The sequence below is a fragment of the Leucopleurus acutus genome (assembly GCF_964270905.1).
Source record: "Leucopleurus acutus genome assembly, chromosome: 6".
Lineage (NCBI taxonomy): Eukaryota > Metazoa > Chordata > Mammalia > Artiodactyla > Delphinidae > Leucopleurus > Leucopleurus acutus.
The window spans coordinates 82,967,815-82,987,594 of NC_139149.1; the positions used below are offsets into that span (position 1 = coordinate 82,967,815).

Sequence of the window (19,780 nt, forward strand, 5' to 3'; positions counted from 1 at the left end):
TAGTATTGTTACTAATACTTATTACAGCTAAGTAGAAATTATAGCTAAGAAAAATAAATTTTCTTTTAGCTTCCTGAGACAAATTTTAAACTCACTTGTTTGTTTCTGACTAGCCCAGAGAAGAGATGTCACCTGTGATTATAAGTATGGTTGCATTTTTCAAACCAAGGGCTCAGAAACTCAGAATGAAGAAGCATCTTGCCCAAAGTCAAATAGCATCAGGAAGCACCACAAAGAGACGCTACCACCAGGCCACACTGTTTCATGGGAAATGTTCATCACCATCTCCATCAGCTAGCATAAGCTCCAAGTGGATTCTGCAACCAATGCTTTAGACAAAGCAAGAAACAAGGTGACAAAAAATAAAACAAAAAGTTTCAGCCCCTTATATGAGTTAGGAAGTGTAGAATCAGAGAAAGCTAAGGAACCTAAAGGCAATTTAAAACTTAATATAAAAAGCAAAACAATAAACACAGGTTAAGATGATTTGTACAATATACTTGGAAAGACAGAGATCTGAGCATCCCCTTTTCCTCCCCCCAAAAAAAGAAAGATAAAATAATTGTGTATCTCTCACCACTTTTCCTTTGGCTTAGTGAGATTTGTTTGAACAGCAAAACTATACTAAGAGTAGCTAAACTTCAGATGCATAATACACTCACTGTAAAAAAGAACATTTTAAAACCAAAGTGAATGGTTACATGGTCCATAGGTGAGAATGCCCTGTCTGAGCAAGAAGTAGGGGGAGAAGCTGGCATCTCATGGCCCCCCTTCCCACCTGGACACAGAGGACAGAGCATGATGCAGGCAATGAATGATATATGCATTCTTTGCTTGTTTTCAGCCTTGTCATTCTGCTTGGTAATACGTTAAATAACATATTAAACATGAGATCATAATGATACTCCAATTAAGGTTATAGGAAAGGGAAAAAAATCATTTGGAGGAATTACTTTGTCATGAGAAATTAATGGTACTTGGCCACTTTCTACTGTCCCTTTCCATCCCCATTTCTGAGTTACACTACCAGAATGGAAAGCTTTTGTCATTCTGGTTGAAAGAAACACTTCCTCTGGGCTGATTCGAGAGCTCCTCCCCTAGGGGACTGACGAATGGTTTGCTTGTCTGACAGGGGCACCCTCGTCTGTGAAAGGGGAATACTGATACCTGCCTCAGAGGCTGTAAGGATTCAGAGTTGATTTGCATAGAAGGCCTAGCACAGAAGAGGTGGAGCCAGCGGACACCAGCTCTCTCCTCTCCATGCAATCATTTCAGATGGTCGTCTCAATCACCCACTGGAAATTATTTAGAAGTTGTCACCTGTGAGCCCTCTTTGACAAGAGTTCATGAGGTTGGGCCATGATCTAAAACAACCTTGCATGAAAATAACTGAAATGGACAGCTGCACCTCGTTCACAGGATGCATCCCCACTACATCCGTGAATTGAAGATTAAATGAAATGAACAGTTGGCAACTGGTTAAGACAATACTGGTCCAGGCAGTTGATCAACCACTTGTCTGCAGATGAGCGCATGATCAATCTGTTCTTTTCTATTGACCCAAGTGGCTGCTTGATTTCACTGCCTCATTATTTTGGCATATTGTACATTTAAGTTGTTCCTTTAATGATCCCCAAATGGGCAAGACTTGCCTAGGATGACAGAAATCATTACCTTACAATCTATGTCTTTAAAAGACTATATAAACACTACATCACCATCATACTGGAAATCTAGTAACCTTTTCACAGTTCAAAAACTCCCATCAGTCATCTTGCTCCTCAAATATTTGGCAATAAAACCTCAACTAGGGGCATGGGACAGAGCTGTTTTAAAAACGTATCTGTATGCTAAGTGAAATGAGCCAGCACAAAAGGACAAATATTCTATGATTCTACTTTTATGAGACATCTAGAATAAGCAAATTCATAGAGACGCAAAACAGAATAGAGGTTACCAGGGGCTGTTGGGGGAGAGAAGAATGGGTAATTATTGCTTAGTGGTTACAGACCTTTTGTCTGGGGCGATGAAAAGTTTTGGAAATAGATCGGGGTGGGGGCGGGGGGGTGATGGTCGTACAACATGTAAATGTAATTAATACCACTGAATTGTAAACTTAAAAACTGTAAGCTTAAAACTTGTTAAAATGAGAAATTTCACGTTATGTATTTTTACCACAAAAAAAATTTTTTAAAGCATGTCTAGTGTCGCAGAGATAAAGTTAGGAGGGGAGGCAGGGGGACGCTGGAAGGTGCGCCTACATTTGCAAATTGTCATTCCATTGGATCATCCTAATAACCTATGAGGTGATCAAGGCTGGCACTGTTAGCTCTTCTTAGTTTAATGGATTGAAACCCTGAGGACCTGGGGTTTTGTCTTTTAACTCTTCCTTCAGTAAAAAAAATTAGTGAGCCACAGAAAGATGTGTTCATAATGTTTTCAAATTGGAACAGTTAGAGACCATTTTAATAAGGGAGACCTGGGTCTAAAGTATAGGAAATTAGGATGCTTGGGACAGACTATAGGCTGATGGAAGAGGCTGGAAGTGGTGACTCAGGGGGACATCAGAGGAAAAGGAAGAGGCTGTCAGCACTTAAACACATTTTGAAAGGTGAAATCAAAAATAAATACACAGACACACAAACACAACCTATACTTTCCAAGCACCTGGCCAGACAGAATACAGCTAAATCATGACTTCCCTCCCTTTAAATATATATGCCTCAGCCTACAATTGTTGCCCTTTTATGGACTTTTCCACTCTTTCCTTCTGCCTTCAAGGCTGCTCTTTTGAAATGTAGACCACTGGGATGTTCAAGAAAATATATACTAGCCACTGAATCATTCTTTTATGCAATTGCCCAACTTAAGTGAGGAAATACCTAATATGGTTTGGCTTGGGAGTAGTAAGGGAGAATTATGTTAAAAGCAGGCATCTTTTACTCATGAACTGAGGATATTTTAGATAGCCCAATAATCTACCATTCTGCTTTAAAGTAAGTAGTATTTGGTGCTCCACTCTCTTCTTCCTATACTGAAAGCTTCATCTCTCTCATCCTCACCACTGTACCCCCAGCCCATTGTAAAGTACCTGACTCTTAACTGGGACCCCACTAAAGCTGGTAAAATACATTTTTAAATTACTGTTTCACTGTCTCAGAACAAAAATTCATTCTTTTTCACACTGCACAGATTGAACAAAAATGTACGCACCTATTCTATGACAACCACCAACCAAATGAGTGAGCTTATCTCCACACCAAAATGCAATCCAGCTATGCAATGTAAGTGAATAATCCGGAACGTTTCAGGGTAACAGCCATAGGATTAATTCAGGTGCCCACATTACATGCCCATGCTGGCTGAGAAGGACTCCCCCAGTGAGATGTTCCATAATCACACAGCATACCGGAAGCCTAAATCAAATCTCCTCCATATCTAAGCAACAGAACTGAGCCCCTGTTTGATTGAAAATGTACTGGGCATCAACCACCAAAGTACTGTATTCACTGTTTCTCGTTCAAAACATTTTAGAGCTGCCAAGAACACTGGAAATAATAAAACTTTACATTTTATAAAACTTTCTAAAACATTTTAATATTGAATTTATTAAATTAATACATTAGAGAGCAGTGGCTCTCAACCAGGAGTGATTTTCCTCCCATCAAAGGACACTTGGCAATGTCTGGAGACATTTTGGTTGTCACAGGGCGGGGGGTTTGGGTAGGCGGGATGCTACTGGCGTCTAGTGGATAGAGATCAGGGATGCTGCTAAACATCCCACAATACACAGGACCACAGGACATTCCCCCACCACTAAGAATATCCAGCCCCAAAGCTCAACTGGGCCAAAGTTGAGAACTCCTGCATTAGAGTAACAACAACATGGAAGATATACATTGTGCTGAATGCTGAGAACACGGAGATAAGAGATGGCTTCTGCTATCTGGGCAGTCCAGTAAGTGACAAGAACTGGCAGATAACACTGACAACAGGCTGTGATAAGTGCTGTGACAGGGGTGTGTCCAAAAGGCTACTAAAAGCAGAAGAAGCAACTACTTTAATCAGAAGGTCAGGGTTCTTCACCAGCAGTGACTTTCCAGCTGGAATTTGAAAGATTTCCTAAAGCAGAAGAGAGTAGCGCATGCTAGCTGAGAGAAATCGCATAGCAAAAGCAAGGTAGTGTCACACTGCAGGACTCTGAGGTCACCATCATTGTGTGCAGGGGCCAGCAAAGCCCCAGATTAACATGGCACACCTCCCTTGAGGACTACTCTCATGTACACAGGGGAGGTTAATAATTTCACAGGTAAAGCGATTTTTATGGCATTTTTAAAAAGAGCAGAAACACAGGTATATGGAGTAAACTGTGTATTACTTTTCATGAATTGTAAAAGTAACATAAGAAGTTGCTTTGTCAGACTTGAAGTGCTGATGGTACTAATTAGGTTGCTCCCACCCTTGGGAATATTTTGGTGAAGTTTGAGCAATGTTTAATGTTTCAGAACAATTAGTTGCACGGTTTGGAGCACAGAGTGGATGTAGGTAGAGGGAGGAAGGCGACTGGTGGGAAATCAGGTTAGTGGCATCTGACGATATACACGGGCTATGCTATGCAGTCTGTTCTTCCTACAGGCTGAGCAGGGGGAGTCTCTGGAGGCTTGTAGACGAGGAAATGGCACAATGTTAGCTTTGGAGAAGCAGGTGGCAGGAGAAAGATTATGATGTGGGATGACTGAAAATATTTCACATGACAGGTGACAAAAGTCTAAACAAGGCAATGGCACAAAGGAGGAAGATTTTAGATACAGCGGTGGTAGAATCCATTATATCTAATATGAGAGTAACAGCAACTAGTTGCTTGGGCAACTAGGTGGGCAAGCAATGAGAACAGAAAATGGGGGAGAAAAGAGGATTTTTACAGCAGGGGTAAAGATGTTCTCATTTGAATCTCAAGACAACCCTGCAAATTATGTGACATATGTGGATACAATCATGCCCAGTTTACAGACGAGTTTAATGAGGCTCTGAGAGTGGAGGGGCTTGCCCAGGATCACACATTCAACATAAAAGAACTGAGATTCGGGAATTCCCTGGAGGTACAGTGGTTAGGACTCAGCGCTTTCATTGCCGGGGCCCGGGTTCAATCCCGCAAGCCACGTGGTATGGCCAAAAAAACAAACAAAAAAATTACTGAGATGAGAGCTCAGGGTGCTCAGCCCCTAATGTGGGTTCTTTCCACTCAGGCTGCCCCTCTAGCCACATTTTATAGTTATAACCAAACCTAATAATCACAATAGATCAATTCTGACCAAATTCCCATAGGCCTCAAAAGCCCTGGATAAAATTCTGAATTGGTGATATTGTTAGGAGCTTGTCCACTTCTAGGCAAAGCCCAATTTGACTTTCAAGTAAATCCAAGAGAAAATTAATTGTGACTAATCGTAAAATTTAGGAGAAATGATTGAAATTTTTTTCCCCTAAATTGTTCTTTATCCAGTCCCTGTATATGATCAGAATAATTCAAAGTATTTATGTTTAGAACTTCATAAGCAATCACATTGGAATAAATCAAAATTCTAGCAACAAGCTTTAGCACCTATGGACATACCTACAGGTAGGTATTGAAATGACCTATGTGAAAGCTGTAAGCACAAAAGTAGGGATGTAACTGATGGTGTCCCCTTCAATCTACCACTCAGGTACATGCCGTCCTGAATTTCTGGAAGCAAAAATATTAATAGCAGGCTTTGTCTCAAAGGATCTAAATTCTAAAACACCCTCCAAGACGCATATAAAAATTATTCCGTTCACACCCATAATATCATGTCTCAGGAATAACAGCTGGTACTATTTATGGAGTATCACTGTATGCGATGCGCCAGGCCAAGAACTTGTGTGATTCATCTCATTGCTCCTCATTATATGACTTAGAACTATTACTCTCCTGGTTTTACATACAAAGAAACAGGCTTATAAAGATGAGGTCACAAAAGCTTGTAAGCCAGGACACGAATCCAGATCTGACTGATTCCACAATGCAAGCTCTTAACCACTAGGCTTCTTGCTTCCCCCAAAGACTATTATCCTGGAACATAGCTCAGGACACATCAAGTTTCTATGGTTCTTGTCATCTTCCCTTGAATTTGACAGACATGTAGTCAGTCTACTGTCTTAAATCAAGTGTAGCAACTCACACCAGAAAATGGATTTCCATTCATGGCTTTAGATAATGTTAACCTGAGTTCATTTCACAGCAGTTCTAAGCCACTCCCCATAGCCACCAAAATATTATCTTATTAGCAAAAGTGGGGCCTTCACCCATGAACACAAATGGAACCGCGAGCCCTTTCTTCTGCTGCTCCTCCCTTTGATCCTCTCAATCTCTTATTTTTGTGGCTTGTTTTAGTTTATGATCAGTTCAGTAAAAACAGAGTATCACTTTTTCTCGTGGTGCATTTTCATGTGGTGAACTCACTCCCAAATCTCTACAAGCGTGTATGATGCAAAGATCATCGCTCTCTGCTAGACCTAGAAAAGGCTCAATAAACAAATAAAAACAAATTAAGACGGGTCTGGCATGACTGACCCATTTCACTGACCAAGTAACACAGTGATTTGAAGCCTGAGCTTTGGCAAGGGAGGTCTCAGCTGGGGTTGCAACCTGCCACTTAACCAGCTCAGTAAGCTTAGGCAGGTAAAGTGCTTCTCTGAGCCTTGTTTTCTTGATCTATAAAATGGAGACACTGATATCTACCTCCTACGACATGTGTAAGAAGTTAAAGACTGTGAGTGTAAAATGTTTTAATGTGACTCCCACTATATCAGAGCTCTCAATAAGTGATAAGTTCTCCTCTACAAAAAAAAGCACCACAACCTCCATATTTTTTTCCACCTAAGATGTAGTATGAATATAAAATAAAAGACAGCTGTCTGAGCAGGTGTGCCCCTCCTGCCAGACAGCCCACCCTTGGCTTCTTCATTTCTCCTGAAGACACTGACCTGGGAGAGAGGGCATTCTTTGGCTAATGTGCTCTGGTTCATCTCTTTGAGCAGTTCCTTTAAGGCATTGCGGACCGTGGCGTGGTTCCACTGCTCCGCAGGCAAGTCTTCCAACTTCGAACAACTGGAAAACACAGCAAGAATGAGTGACATGCAAACCCTTAAATGCAGAGTACAGCAGTCACCCCTGGGTCCTGTAGAGCATTAGGAGAACCACCAAAGAACAGGGTTGAATGTGGGCCCAAAATGAGGGAAAGGGAGCAAAACTGCTTCTCTAGGACCTTGACAGAGCCCATCACGGTCTCTTTCAGTTGGTTCTCACACTAGCCTGAGAAAACCGGTCACTTCGGATATGAAGAGATGCCAATTTTTTAAAATAGGATTTCTCCAGTCTACTGATAGAAATGGCATGACAGTGTGATTATAAACTTCCACAATTTAAACTTAATTATTGGACATTCCTAAGGTTAAATGTAAACAAACGCTTCATCAAATTTGAAGGTCTACACTTCACCCTCAAAGAACAATCCAGAGATGTCACTTCGCTAACAAAAAACTGAAGAAAAGACATTAAAGCATTCCTAGACAAGGACAGGAATGGTGGGTCCCTATTAAAGTGTAAATTCTCCAAAAGGGGTAGATTCAAAACCTTTACAGTAAAGGACAATATTCATTAAATCACATGAGCTGCTGGCACTTTACAATACAAGACTCTGCAGAGAAACTCTAGATTCTATAGAGGCATAATTTGTTCTGCATGCTGTATCTGAAAAAAAGAAATCATCCCCAGAACTTCTGCAGGCCACCAGAGAGGAAAGCAAGAGGCGTCCAGTACCAGCAGCTTCTTGGTAAGCAGGCTACAAGGGCACCAAACTCACCCCTCAAACACAAGCCTGAAACAGCAGAGGTGTTTATTCTTCAAATATTATGTGCTAAGCATTTAACCAGAGGACTCATTAAATTAGGGGCTGTGGAAAGTTCCCCTTTAAAGGCTGCAGATTTTTAATGATTTATCAAGCTTCCCCTAGGTTACCACTTCACTGCTTCTGAAAACAAAACATAAAACAGTTGGAATGTGGACTATAAAGATGCCTGGTGACGGCCCCCCCCCTTCTTTTTTTTTTTTCATTTCATCCCATGTCTAGAAATTAACAAAGATAGGATGAGCTGATCTCGGTAGCGACTCTATGATCAACGGAGCAGCTCTGAGAGTTAGGAAGGGCAGATGTTCAGAGACACCCACCTTTGTAATTGGATTTTCAACGTCACAACGTGATAGACATCTTGCAGCATGTCGGCCACTGTCGCATCGGGTGCATCTGTCACATAACTGAGGGGGAGAGGGTTCCACCTCCCAAGCTTGATTATTCCTGCACAGGGAAGAAAAACATAATAAACACATATCTGCTATTTATTAAACCCTCCCATTGTTTGTTCAATGTTAGGAAGGTCATCCAATAGTCAACATTCAAGGCCCACTCAGAGATATTTTACAACCCAGTGCAATAGACTCTTTCTTTCTGGCTGACAATTGAGTTAACTATACAGGAAGATGAGCATGAAAGGATGAGGTTTAATCATGGACAATCAGTTTTTTTATGTTTTCCTCTTTCTTAAATTACTTAGAAAACCATACGGTTACTTCCTTCCCCCAAAGTCTTGTTTCACAGTCTAACTTAAGACTGATGCTAAATATACCGAACTGCTGATTTCATAGACAAAAAAAAAAAAAGCAAGGCTTAAGTAAATATAAGATTCGGTTTTGAATTGTACAAGAAAATTCCTGTGTGTGGGCTCAGCACACACACAGTCACATCCTGGTTGTGGTGTGAACCCCAGTGCGAATAGCATCTGGAGCTGAAGAAGCAGTGAGAGTTCACTTCCAGATTCACATTTCACGAGGCACAGGGCTTGTTTTCCATAGCACAATGATTGACCACAGATCAGAAATAGCAGAGATGCTTTCAACTTCCTTTTTTTTTCTTTTTTAATTCCTCAGTTCTTTTTACAGTGACAGTGGTACCCTTTCCCTGCGGGTTTCCTGCTACATATGGTAAACACTCGTGACAATGGAGAGAGAATAAAAATCCTGGTCAAACTTGGGCAGACTCATGGGACAGCTTCAGCAACACGTGGTGAAAATGCTAAGTTATTCACAAGATGGACCCATCTAATCTGGTGCACAGGGCGCATATAACATAGATGAAGAAAAATAAAGAGAAGCCCATTTCACAAACGACACAGTAACAAACATTTTATTTGTATGCTGTGAAAAATCCAATGGTCCCCAGGATATCAAAAATTGTCCCATATCCAAAACAGCTACGTTTTAGTGATAGAAGAGAAACAGCATTTTTATTTTTATTTTTGACAATGCAGGTGAGTCCAACTACACTGTTCTTTCAAAAAATATATTTTATCACCAAAGAGACAGAACACCTGTATACACAAGTGAACTTTTAAAAGCTTCACAAAATGCTGTTTTACAGCTATGGGCTGAAATTTCAATAATAGGAAATGAACTTTCTGGTCAGGGCACATGTCCTGTCCAAGATGAAATCAATGAATGCGCAATGCTTGACATAATGCTTGAAAACAGGGAATAAACAGAACAAAAATATTAAAATGATGCACTGTTTCAGTATTAAGATTTAACAATCTGGTGCTGAATATGCTGCAGTATAAATAGTGCCTGGACTCAGATCCAGTAAAGTAACACAGCTCTCATTCATAGTACCGTATGTCTCCAGTTCTGGCTCCTTAAGTCATATTTCACTTGCCAAGAAAAGCTGTTTTCTTGTGGGGATAGTTTTCCTAACATTCTCTCTCATGACAATGAAAAGTGCACAGCACACAGCATGTAGTAGTCATGAAAATGAACATCCAGGGCCCACTGGACAGCCATCCAGGAGAGGCTGGGTCTGCTTCATTGCTTCCTTTACTCCTTCTGACATGTGAAAGTACTAAAAAGATACCATGTAACATGTCTAACATAGTTCCTTCTTTTAAAAAATCACTCCACAATTTTAATCCCCTTAAAACATCATTATCGTGATAGCCCATAAGTTGAGTATAAACTGACCATCTTCTAAAGATGATATTTTATTATAAGAGATTAGATGGAGAAAAAAATGAAGTCAGCAATTGCACACTATCATAGGCAAGTAGAAGCAGCCAATTTTGTGGGTCATTTTGGTTACTAAGAATATGAAGGTAGCATGAAGCAAATGAATCCTGTAAACTTTAACACATAACTCTAGAGGCAATTCATCCATGCTGCTGTGTGTGTCATTGTTCATTCCTTTTTACTGTTGAGGAGTGTTTCGCTGTAAGTTTATACCACAATGCAGCCAGAGACAACAGAATATCTCTGAATGATTTCACTTATATAAAATACAAGAACAGGCAAGACTCATCTATGAGAAGTCAGAATGCGGCTACCTCCAGACAGCAGGGGCATGACTGGAAAGGGACATAAAGGGGATTTTCTAGTTTTGGCTGGTGGTTGCACGGGTATGAAAATTGTCAAAATCCATGTAACCGAACACTTAATATGCATATATTTTATTGTATGTAAATTATACCTCAATTTAAAAAAAGGTGGAGGGGGAAGAATCTCTACAGGAAATGACAGACAAGTCACTCTATTGAAAATAGTAATCTCCATTTAGATAAATTCTCTCCCCACCTTGATGAGCTGGAAGGAGACTTGTTTGGGCTGGAATTAGACACATACAGGTGTCTTCACAACACCTAATGCCTCCACAGAGAGCAGCTGCTACAGGGTGGTTTCTACATCTTGGAAGAGAGCTGCTGACACGTGCTATTTTCAGACAATGGGAAGCGCGTGTGCTTTTTCTTTTTCGCACCATATTGACTAACCTGCACCTAGAAGTCATGCTCTTTGCTCAACTACCTACCAGAGTCTGCAGGAACCAGATCTGGTAGGACAGTGATGTCCAGAGGCTGCTCTCCTCCAGCCTGGCAGGGACTTGGAGTAACTCTTTTTAATAAGCCTTTCCTCCAAATAAGGTCTCTGTCTAAAGTATTAATAACCCTCTTTGGAAATACAGTCCTCCTTCCCTGATATAAAATAGACAGAAATATTTCTTGGGCTGGTGTCAAGTGTTAACTGAGGAAATCAAAATGGGAAGCAGTAGACCATAGTGACAAAGAATTCCGGCTTCCAAGTCAAATTGCCTGTGTTCATATCCTGCCTCCTCCACCTACTAACCATGTAACTGTAGCAAGTTACTGAATTTCTCTATGCCTCAGTCCTCTCGTGTGTAAAATGGAACAATAAAAATACTGACCTCATAGGAATATTGTGCAGACTGAATCCAGAGCCCTTAGTACAGAGCCTGGATATCATTAATCCCAACAATTAATCATTTACAGTAATTATTTAGACATCTTTTAATGCTCCCTAAAAGAAAGATACAGTCAATTTATTTCAAAAATATTTACTCAGGGATGACTTCAATATCATTTAATCTTTAATTTAGTCAAGTGCCTATAAAAGGCCCTCATTATTTTAAATCACAAAGGAAGACTGTACATCAACCACTCGCTCTTCTTAGTAGCCTGTAAGCCATACTGGTTCAAGTGTGAGGCACTTCAGAAGCAAAGACTGGAAAAGATCTTGGTTCCAAGTCTGGAAGGCCTCAGATGCCCAACTCAGTAACGCACCGTATGGGTCAGAGGTCAGGAGCAAGGCCTGGAGTCAGAGGTGAGTCCATGCCCAGCCTCCTCTGCTTGTCAGCTGCAAGATTTGGGGCAAGTTATTTAGTTGGTCTCTCTAAGGCTTGGTTTCCATTACCTGTAAGATGGGAATAATAACAGTGCCTACTCTTTAGGGTTGCCATGAGGCTTAAAATGAGAATCAGAATGTAGCAGTGGGATGGCACACAATAAGTGCTCAGTAAAAGTTAGGGGAAAATAGATCTTTGAAAGTTATTGGGTGTAGATGTAACACCATCAAAGCTTTAGGATGATTAACCTATACTGGAATTCAGGTGGATTAAAAAAGAGAAGCATTCTGAGGGGAGAAAAAAAAGAGCTGAAATAATCCAAATAGGTATATCTAACAACTATGACAGCCTCTTCCTGGCTCCCTCTAAGGAGGGATACAGACCCCAAGAAATGCTTCAGTTCAGTGAAGGCGAACAAAGAAGGAAGAGAGGTTATGTTCCCACTGGGGATATCTGACTCGCAGTGCTGGAGAAATCTCAATAAAAACAGCATAACTATAAGTATACAGAATTATTTCTAATGCTTATACTCCATGAGTAGGTTTTATAGCCCCAATCCAAAATATGAGGAAAATTAATGATGATTAGATAGTACTTTACACACACACACACACACACACACACACACACACTCAAGCCCAGCCAGGCACACAGTACATGCTCAATAAATGGCAATTCCCAATTCTTCTCTGAATATATATCACACTCTCACTCTGTCTGGAGTACTGATCCCATGCATTCACTTCTAGAAATCGTACACATTCTTCAAATTCTGCACCAAGAATAATTCCAACTCTCATCAACCCAGCCTGAAGTAATTCCTTTCTCTATACAGCTGCACAGTAAATACTCTTGGTTAGTTTGTGTATCTTAGAAGGAGCTTACTTTATCACAATATCCCTTTATGTTACTTTACAGTTTACAAAGCGTTTTTTTCCAAACTATTAGTTCATCTTCACAAGGAGAGAAGGCGGTCAGTATTACACCTGAAAGTGAGGTGAAGATCAGAGAAGAGTGAGTTTTCAAGGACATCTGTGGGTGACAGCCAGAACCAGGCCCCAGGGCTTCAGCTGACAAGTTTTCTAACTACTGGGCCAATATCCTTTCTACTCAGCTCTGCCCATGTGCCAGTGCCCAATCACACAGTCACACATGGGGCAGGGACTTGACATTTAATGTTAAACAAAGGAACATATGAGACCAATAAGCAAACAGGTGACAGGGCCTGAAGAGACAGCTTCTCTGGAAAAAAATCTTCTCCCTCAACAGTGCCATTTCAGACATAAACATTGTTTCCCACGTCATCCTTCCTATTTCCAAAGAATTTATCATCTGTGAACATTTACAAAATGCCTGGCGCTGAGGATTATTAAAGATGCAATTTCAAGGTCTTTGAGTCCCAAATTATGGGCCTTTATTTGGGGGTTGAAATTCATACAAATGTTAACATGATTGAATTGAGCATAATATAAATAAAATTGCTTATATCTAGACAAATCTGTTCACTAAAATACAGAGGACCAATCCACTCTTCATGTTATGCTTTTAGACCAAATAAAAAAATGCAATTGTAGGTAAATTTCCCATTAGTGACATAAAATTAGGTTGGGAATGGAGGCAAGTTTTGTCTAAAATTAAAAAGATGCAATAATGGAAACCAGTTTTTCACTCTTTCAATGCAGTATTCTGCCAGACTGGATGTATCACAAAGAGAAATATCAATAGCTGTTTGTGTTATATGTATTTGTTATTTTTATCAGTTTATAGCCTCTCTCAAAGAAACCAAATACTCTTCTCAGTAGATGCATAATTCACATGCATCATTCATATCATTTGTACCTCTAACTGTGAAAACAAGAGTGGTGATAATACACGTTACAGTTCATCAATATTTGATTCAAGTTTTTAGAAAGTCGATCACTTCTGAGTGATAAATAAAATGTGCCGATAATACAATATAAGCAATAAAACATCACAAGGTTTGTATTAAGCATTAATCATCATTCATTTAACAAATTTTTCTTTTGTGTCTCCAGCATAAGTCACTGAGATGCAAAGATAACCCAGTATACACTATCCCTGTAATTATGGAGCTCACAACTGAGTAGAGAAGCTTATTATTGCTAAACACATAGCTAAGTGAAACCATTCTTAAAATAAACCAAAATGATAGTTTTATCCCCTGTACCTCAAATACAAGAAATACTTATTTCATGAAGGCCTGCAACAGATCACCTATAAAGTACAAGAGAACAGCTCTCACGGTTTGTGGTAGCATACAGATAGATGCTGATAAAATAGGTATATGTTGGGTATATTGTAGGATAAAGCCCACAAATTATCTGTGAGACAGATATAGGAAACCAGCAAGATATCAGCAGTATTCCTGTAGAACAGCTCAATGAATAATTTTCTTTTATTCCAGGTGCATTTTAACATTAATTTTCAAAGCAAAATGAAAACTCAGCCTGGGAAGAAAATGAGACATTAGCTTTAATATCTAAAGGCTTGGGTTTATACATTTCATTAACTCCCTGAAAAGATCTCAGCAAAAGAGTATCAATAAAAAAAATCCCAGTCTCAGAGTAACTAAGCCTTGGGGCTTCTGGTTAGCGGTATTATTTCCACAATACACCAACTGCTGATGAGGCCCCTTTTAAAAATAGGAGAACTCATGACATTGATCGCATCTGTTTATCCTCCTCAGAGTGGTCGTGTCCCTATGCTATAGCGTGTAATTTTCTGTTGTTCAGCTATGCTTTGTTAAAGAAATTAAAAACTGTCCTATATAATAAGAACATAGAATTATTTATCCATAAATCAGTTCACAGGAAATCACTACCAAGCAGTATATAATAACTCAGCCTGTGTTTCTAACCTGTGGCCTGACTGTGGTATATCGTCAAACTGTAGCAGCATAAGGACGTAAATTGTAGTTATTATTGTGAAACCTGTGGTAGGAATGACTTTTCAATGAGGAAAGAGAAAAAAGGCAAAACAAAAATGGTTTTTGAAGTGTACATATTTTCCTCTTTTAATCCACAGCTTAGCAGTACCCCAGTACAATTTACTGAAACTCCTACATATTCAGTTTTTATTTTAAAGACTATCTATATTTCAAATGTCTTGTATTGAGGGAAAAGTAAATGGTAAATGAAATAGCATTCTTCCAGCATTTTACATTATTCAAGTACCATTATAACTTACACAAATTAATGAAACCTCAAAACATACTTGTCTGGGAACCTACAATACACTTATAACAATACAAAAGAAAACACCGGACCAAAACAGAAGATTTGACAATTCAGAATACTGAGGCTGTACTGGTTAAATGAATTTATCTAAAAATACACACACACACACACACACACACACACACACAAACACACAGAGAAAGCTCTACCTGCAGCAATTTGGGTATTAGTGACAAACACAAATAAGGTAGGTTTCTACTCTTTAGGACATTAACTTTAATCTTAAATCATATCTGTATCAGGAGAATTGATCATAAGGAATATTATTGGCCTTGAAAAACTGAAATATGAATTTTAGAGCACTTTCAGAATAAACTATAGTGATACACAGCTGTCTGCCAATCTTTTCTTGAGCTGACTACCCCCTTATGCTACAAAAATGTTCTACTTAAAAAAATACATACAGTACCATTTGATGCCTTGTAACTCTATACATGGTTTTTACATTTTGCAGCATAAAGATTTTTGTCTCATGTAATAGATGCTGCTTCACATTTGGGAAACGTTATGTTATAACCCTTACTTTTATTAGATTATTTAATATAAGCACTAAGTAACTAGACTAAATTAATAAAGACCCTATTGAAAAAAAAAGAGAGAACAAAATTATTCCACAAATTAAATAAAACTTTCTGAAGTTGGTATTTTAGAAACCTTTATTTAATTTTCAGAATTCCGATTCTTCTGAAAAACAGCCAAAATATTGTTCAGGATATGAAAAAAATATGGTTGGTGTTTAGTTATTTATTTCATAAGAGCGCCATTTAAAACTATTACATGGGGGAATAGGACAAATGAGAAAGAAAAGCGTTATGAGAAATTATTTGTGATCAGTTCTAAGCTTCTGCCACTGCTTAAAAACTATTTCATCTGGTATATATTTTCTTATTATTGTTCTCAGTTTAATCATTATCTGAAAGAGTTTAGAATTAAATGATTAATTTTGGCAGGTAACACAAACAAACTTCTCCTCCTTTCAACTCAGAAATACATTTGCATAAAGAGATTTTCCTCTAGCATTTGTCCCCCTAAAGTATCTTCAATAATCAAAGACACAGGGGAAAATGTATACTCTTTTAAACATGCTTTGCTATATTCTAGCAGATGCTATTCATAACTTAGGTTTAGCCACTGTTTCTGCATCCTCTGGGGTAAGAAGTATGCACTGAAGATCTAAAAATACAGTTATGCATGAATATTTCCCATCTTAATTAATTACATGTATTTTTTTCAGATGGAAGCTCAAATGTGGCAACAAATTTTCCCTAAGGACCCAGCTTTCCAGGTACCTTGTCACTGGGCTCAACACCCTTGGAAATTCTATCAACTGCATGCTCCCAATTATATATTGCAGAATTGTCCTTCAGGCATATTCTGTTTCCTATAATTTAAGGTTATATAATATCTGATCTTAAGGGCAATATTATGAGGGCATGTCGATTATCAAAGAAAATGCTGCCATATAATATGAAGGCAGAAGTATACTCATTTATGTTGTACATTTATTCATGTTCCAACTAACCTAATTTCACAGTAATTTGTTAAGAAACTACAAAACATGGGAGCAAATACAGCTATAATGATTACAAAATGGCAACTGCTATTAATTTGGAGGGGTTTTGTTTTGTTTAAATTCTTGGGAGTTTCCTTTAAGAACATTTTAATAATTTTTACTTTCAGTACATCTTCACATATACTCTACTATTAAATCTAAAAATGTACATGGTTTGCAGGTTTCAGATATTTTACATTCAAAGAAGTTTTGATAGTTCCTTGATTTCCATTTTCTTGGAAATGTATTTAGAAGCGGCAAACCAAACTTTTAAATATAGCACTACCATTTTAACGGCTACACTAAAGAAGCGAAAGGCCCAATACATATGAGGTATGCTCTCATTAGATAAATGTTTCTTGAAGTGAATAAAAGGTAGATCTATAGTCACAACATACATAGTGATGAATGATGACAGTGGTCTATTTGAGCCCCCTAAAATATTCAGCCATGTCAGAAAAATGCCATATAAATCAATGGGTAACCGAACTGTAGTACAAACTTAACAATTATCCCTGACAGGATGTCTAGTTATCCCATGGTAGATGGGCTGAACAGTTTCAGATGATCTGGAGGGTAGGGGAAGGTCAGAAATGGATTTTTTTTCCTCCCCATTCCCAGGAATTTGCAGTTTAGTAAAGACTAAACTGTCCTGTTGAGAGTGGTCATATTAAGTGAGTGGCTAAAGCATTCAAGATCGAGTTTATCCCTAGAGCAGTTGTGGGCCCCACCCGGACTTGTGGAACAGGAGCTCCAGAGTAGATCTTTGGAGATGCTGAGGATGAGCCAGGTTTGGGAAGCACTGCCCAAGCGTCTAGTAAAAATGAGAACCTGAGCAAGGAGAAGATCAATCCACTGATTCTCCTCAAAAGAAGGGCAGGAAACCAAGAGATTCCCAGATTCCGTTTTTCCAACTCAACAGCAAATACCCTCACTACTGTCAAGGAGGATAAGCAAAGAGAAAGGAGAACGTTCTGGCACGTGAGAAGGAAAAGAGAGTTAGGAGGGCATTGTAACACAGTTACAGACCTCCTTAAGTTTGTGGGATATGGCATGGGGAGAATAGGTGATAGCAGAAGAAAAGGGTTTCCTGTATAGGCATAAACTCCAGGAACTCTTTACCTTATTTAGATTATATGCTGCCAGAAGGCAAGGGCCGTGTCAGTTTAACTGTTCATACAACCCTAGCTACAGGCCCATAAGCATGAGGATGCCTAAAATACAGTGTGTGCATGACCGTCATGAAACAAGAAAGCCACTCTGTCTGAAAGAGCAGCAGACTGGGAATCAGGATACACAGGTCTGGTGTTGGAGCTGAACCTCGTTGGCTGTAGCTCTGCACCTATGGGGAACTCACTTAACCTCTCTGGGCACCTATTTTCTCTTCTATAAAATGGGGATTTAAAAGCAAAACCAGAATAAAACCACCACCAACAAAAATTCCCCTGCCTGACTCACAAAATGGTAATTATTATAAAATAACATGAGCTAAATGGCACTGAAGATTATGAAGTGCTGCATAAACATATGCTGGCATTCATGAATTGTAAGTTAACATAAAAGAGGTAAGCATTACATTTTTTACAATGTTTTTACTTAAGCAAAAACGTGAATCTTCTAAAATGTCACTGGCCAACATGGCAAGTCACCTGACGTAGTCAAAAGAGCCTGGGCTTGGAAATTGTTCTCTCAGTGACTGGGGCAAGTCACTTAATTTCTTTGAGCAGGAAATCTTACCATCTTTAGGAGTGGCTGCAATCTGAGAGGGATGTCAGGAACTGCACCTCACCCCTGCCCTCTGATGCAAAGCATCCCAGAGATCCTCTGTACTTGTAAATACTTATTGTCTCGATTCCTCACTAGACTGTAAGCACAGTTCCTGGCCGACGGTGGAGGCACAAAGATATGAGAGGGATGGAGGAAGGAAGGGAGGGAGAAAGGGAGGAAGGAGGGAAGAAAGAGGGAGGAAGGGAGGAAGGAAGGGAGGGAGGGAAGGAGAGAGGGGAAGGGAGGGAGGAAGGGAGGAGGAGGGAGGGAGGAGGGAGGGGGGCCGGCCACTCTGCCAACGGCCAATGGGCAGCACTAGCTCACCTGGCAGGTTCAACTGATGTTTCCTACCCGGACTCCATCCCTAGCATCCTGTTAACCCTCAACAGGTAGAAAATTGAGCCCTCACACTCTTGGCACCCTGGACATCCAGGAAGACCAGATATTCTAGACAGCTGTTGAAGCCACGGAGAAAGGCCTGAGGGATTGAAACCCTCAAACCAAATCTTCTCAAGGAATCCACCCCACCCACAGAGACTTACTGATGATCTCCCCCTCACAGCTCTGACACTCTAAGTCAAAACACTGCCCGAATACTTTGGGGACCAATAATGGTGGCTTTGATTACTAGCATTTAAAAAACACATTAAGACTTCAAAACTGTGAAAATAAACTCAACATTGAATTGGTAGATTGATTTTTCTTTCATTAAAATTCTACTTTTCTATAAAAAAATTTAAAAATGGCAAGCACCCAGCTCTTTGTTTCTCAAGGAGGGCTCATTTTTAAACTTTCAAAGTATAGTAAACAACTTCTAAATTCAGGATAATTGAAGGTCTGCCAGTTGGTGAGCAAAACAACAATGGCTTTCGTATCAACCAAAAAAGGGAACGTGGCTCAATCAGGATTGTTTTTAACTGAATATCATTCTGCCAACTGCACTTCTAACTAAAATAACAAAGCTGCTGCCTACAGACTACTAATGGACTGCTACCTGAATAAATATAATTGTGCTCATCACTTCTTTACATTAAAATTATTAGCTAAGAGTGGCTTTCCCCAGGGATTATTTTATGTGAATGAAAGACAATAACACAATTATTAGAAAAGTAAGTTACACTCAGATCAATTTTGCATTTCCATAGCACAAAATAGAAGAAATATAGTGTTTTATACCTCCACAAATAAGTAATTTCCTCTCCTTAAAGATATATTTGTATATGAACTAAGCCCCTAGCATAACCCACATAAGTAAATAAATCTAATTCATTCAGGAAGTATTCTGAAAATTAAGAGCAAGGTACTGAAATTTCAAAATTATCTAATTATAAATACTAAGAAATTCCATAGGAATCACTGATACACAAGATCCTCAAAATGTAAACAGACTTATTTTTATTCAGGGCATTAAAAAATAAAAACTGGTAAGGAAGACAAGGAGAAGACAGGGA

The 19,780-nt window shown here is 39.2% G+C and overlaps 1 protein-coding gene across 2 annotated transcripts in view; it reads right to left on the reverse strand.

Annotated features, from left to right (window-relative positions):
• SATB2 (SATB homeobox 2) overlaps positions 1–19,780 on the reverse strand; it is a 187,042-nt gene that overhangs the window by 106,380 nt on the left and 60,882 nt on the right. For both annotated transcript variants that reach the window (XM_082841654.1, XM_082841653.1), the window contains 2 exons: positions 8,246–8,372; positions 7,003–7,126 (listed from right to left, as the gene is read on the reverse strand). In XM_082841654.1, the coding sequence (XP_082697780.1) occupies positions 7,003–7,126; positions 8,246–8,372 (251 nt within the window). The remainder of the gene's footprint in view (positions 1–7,002; positions 7,127–8,245; positions 8,373–19,780) is intronic.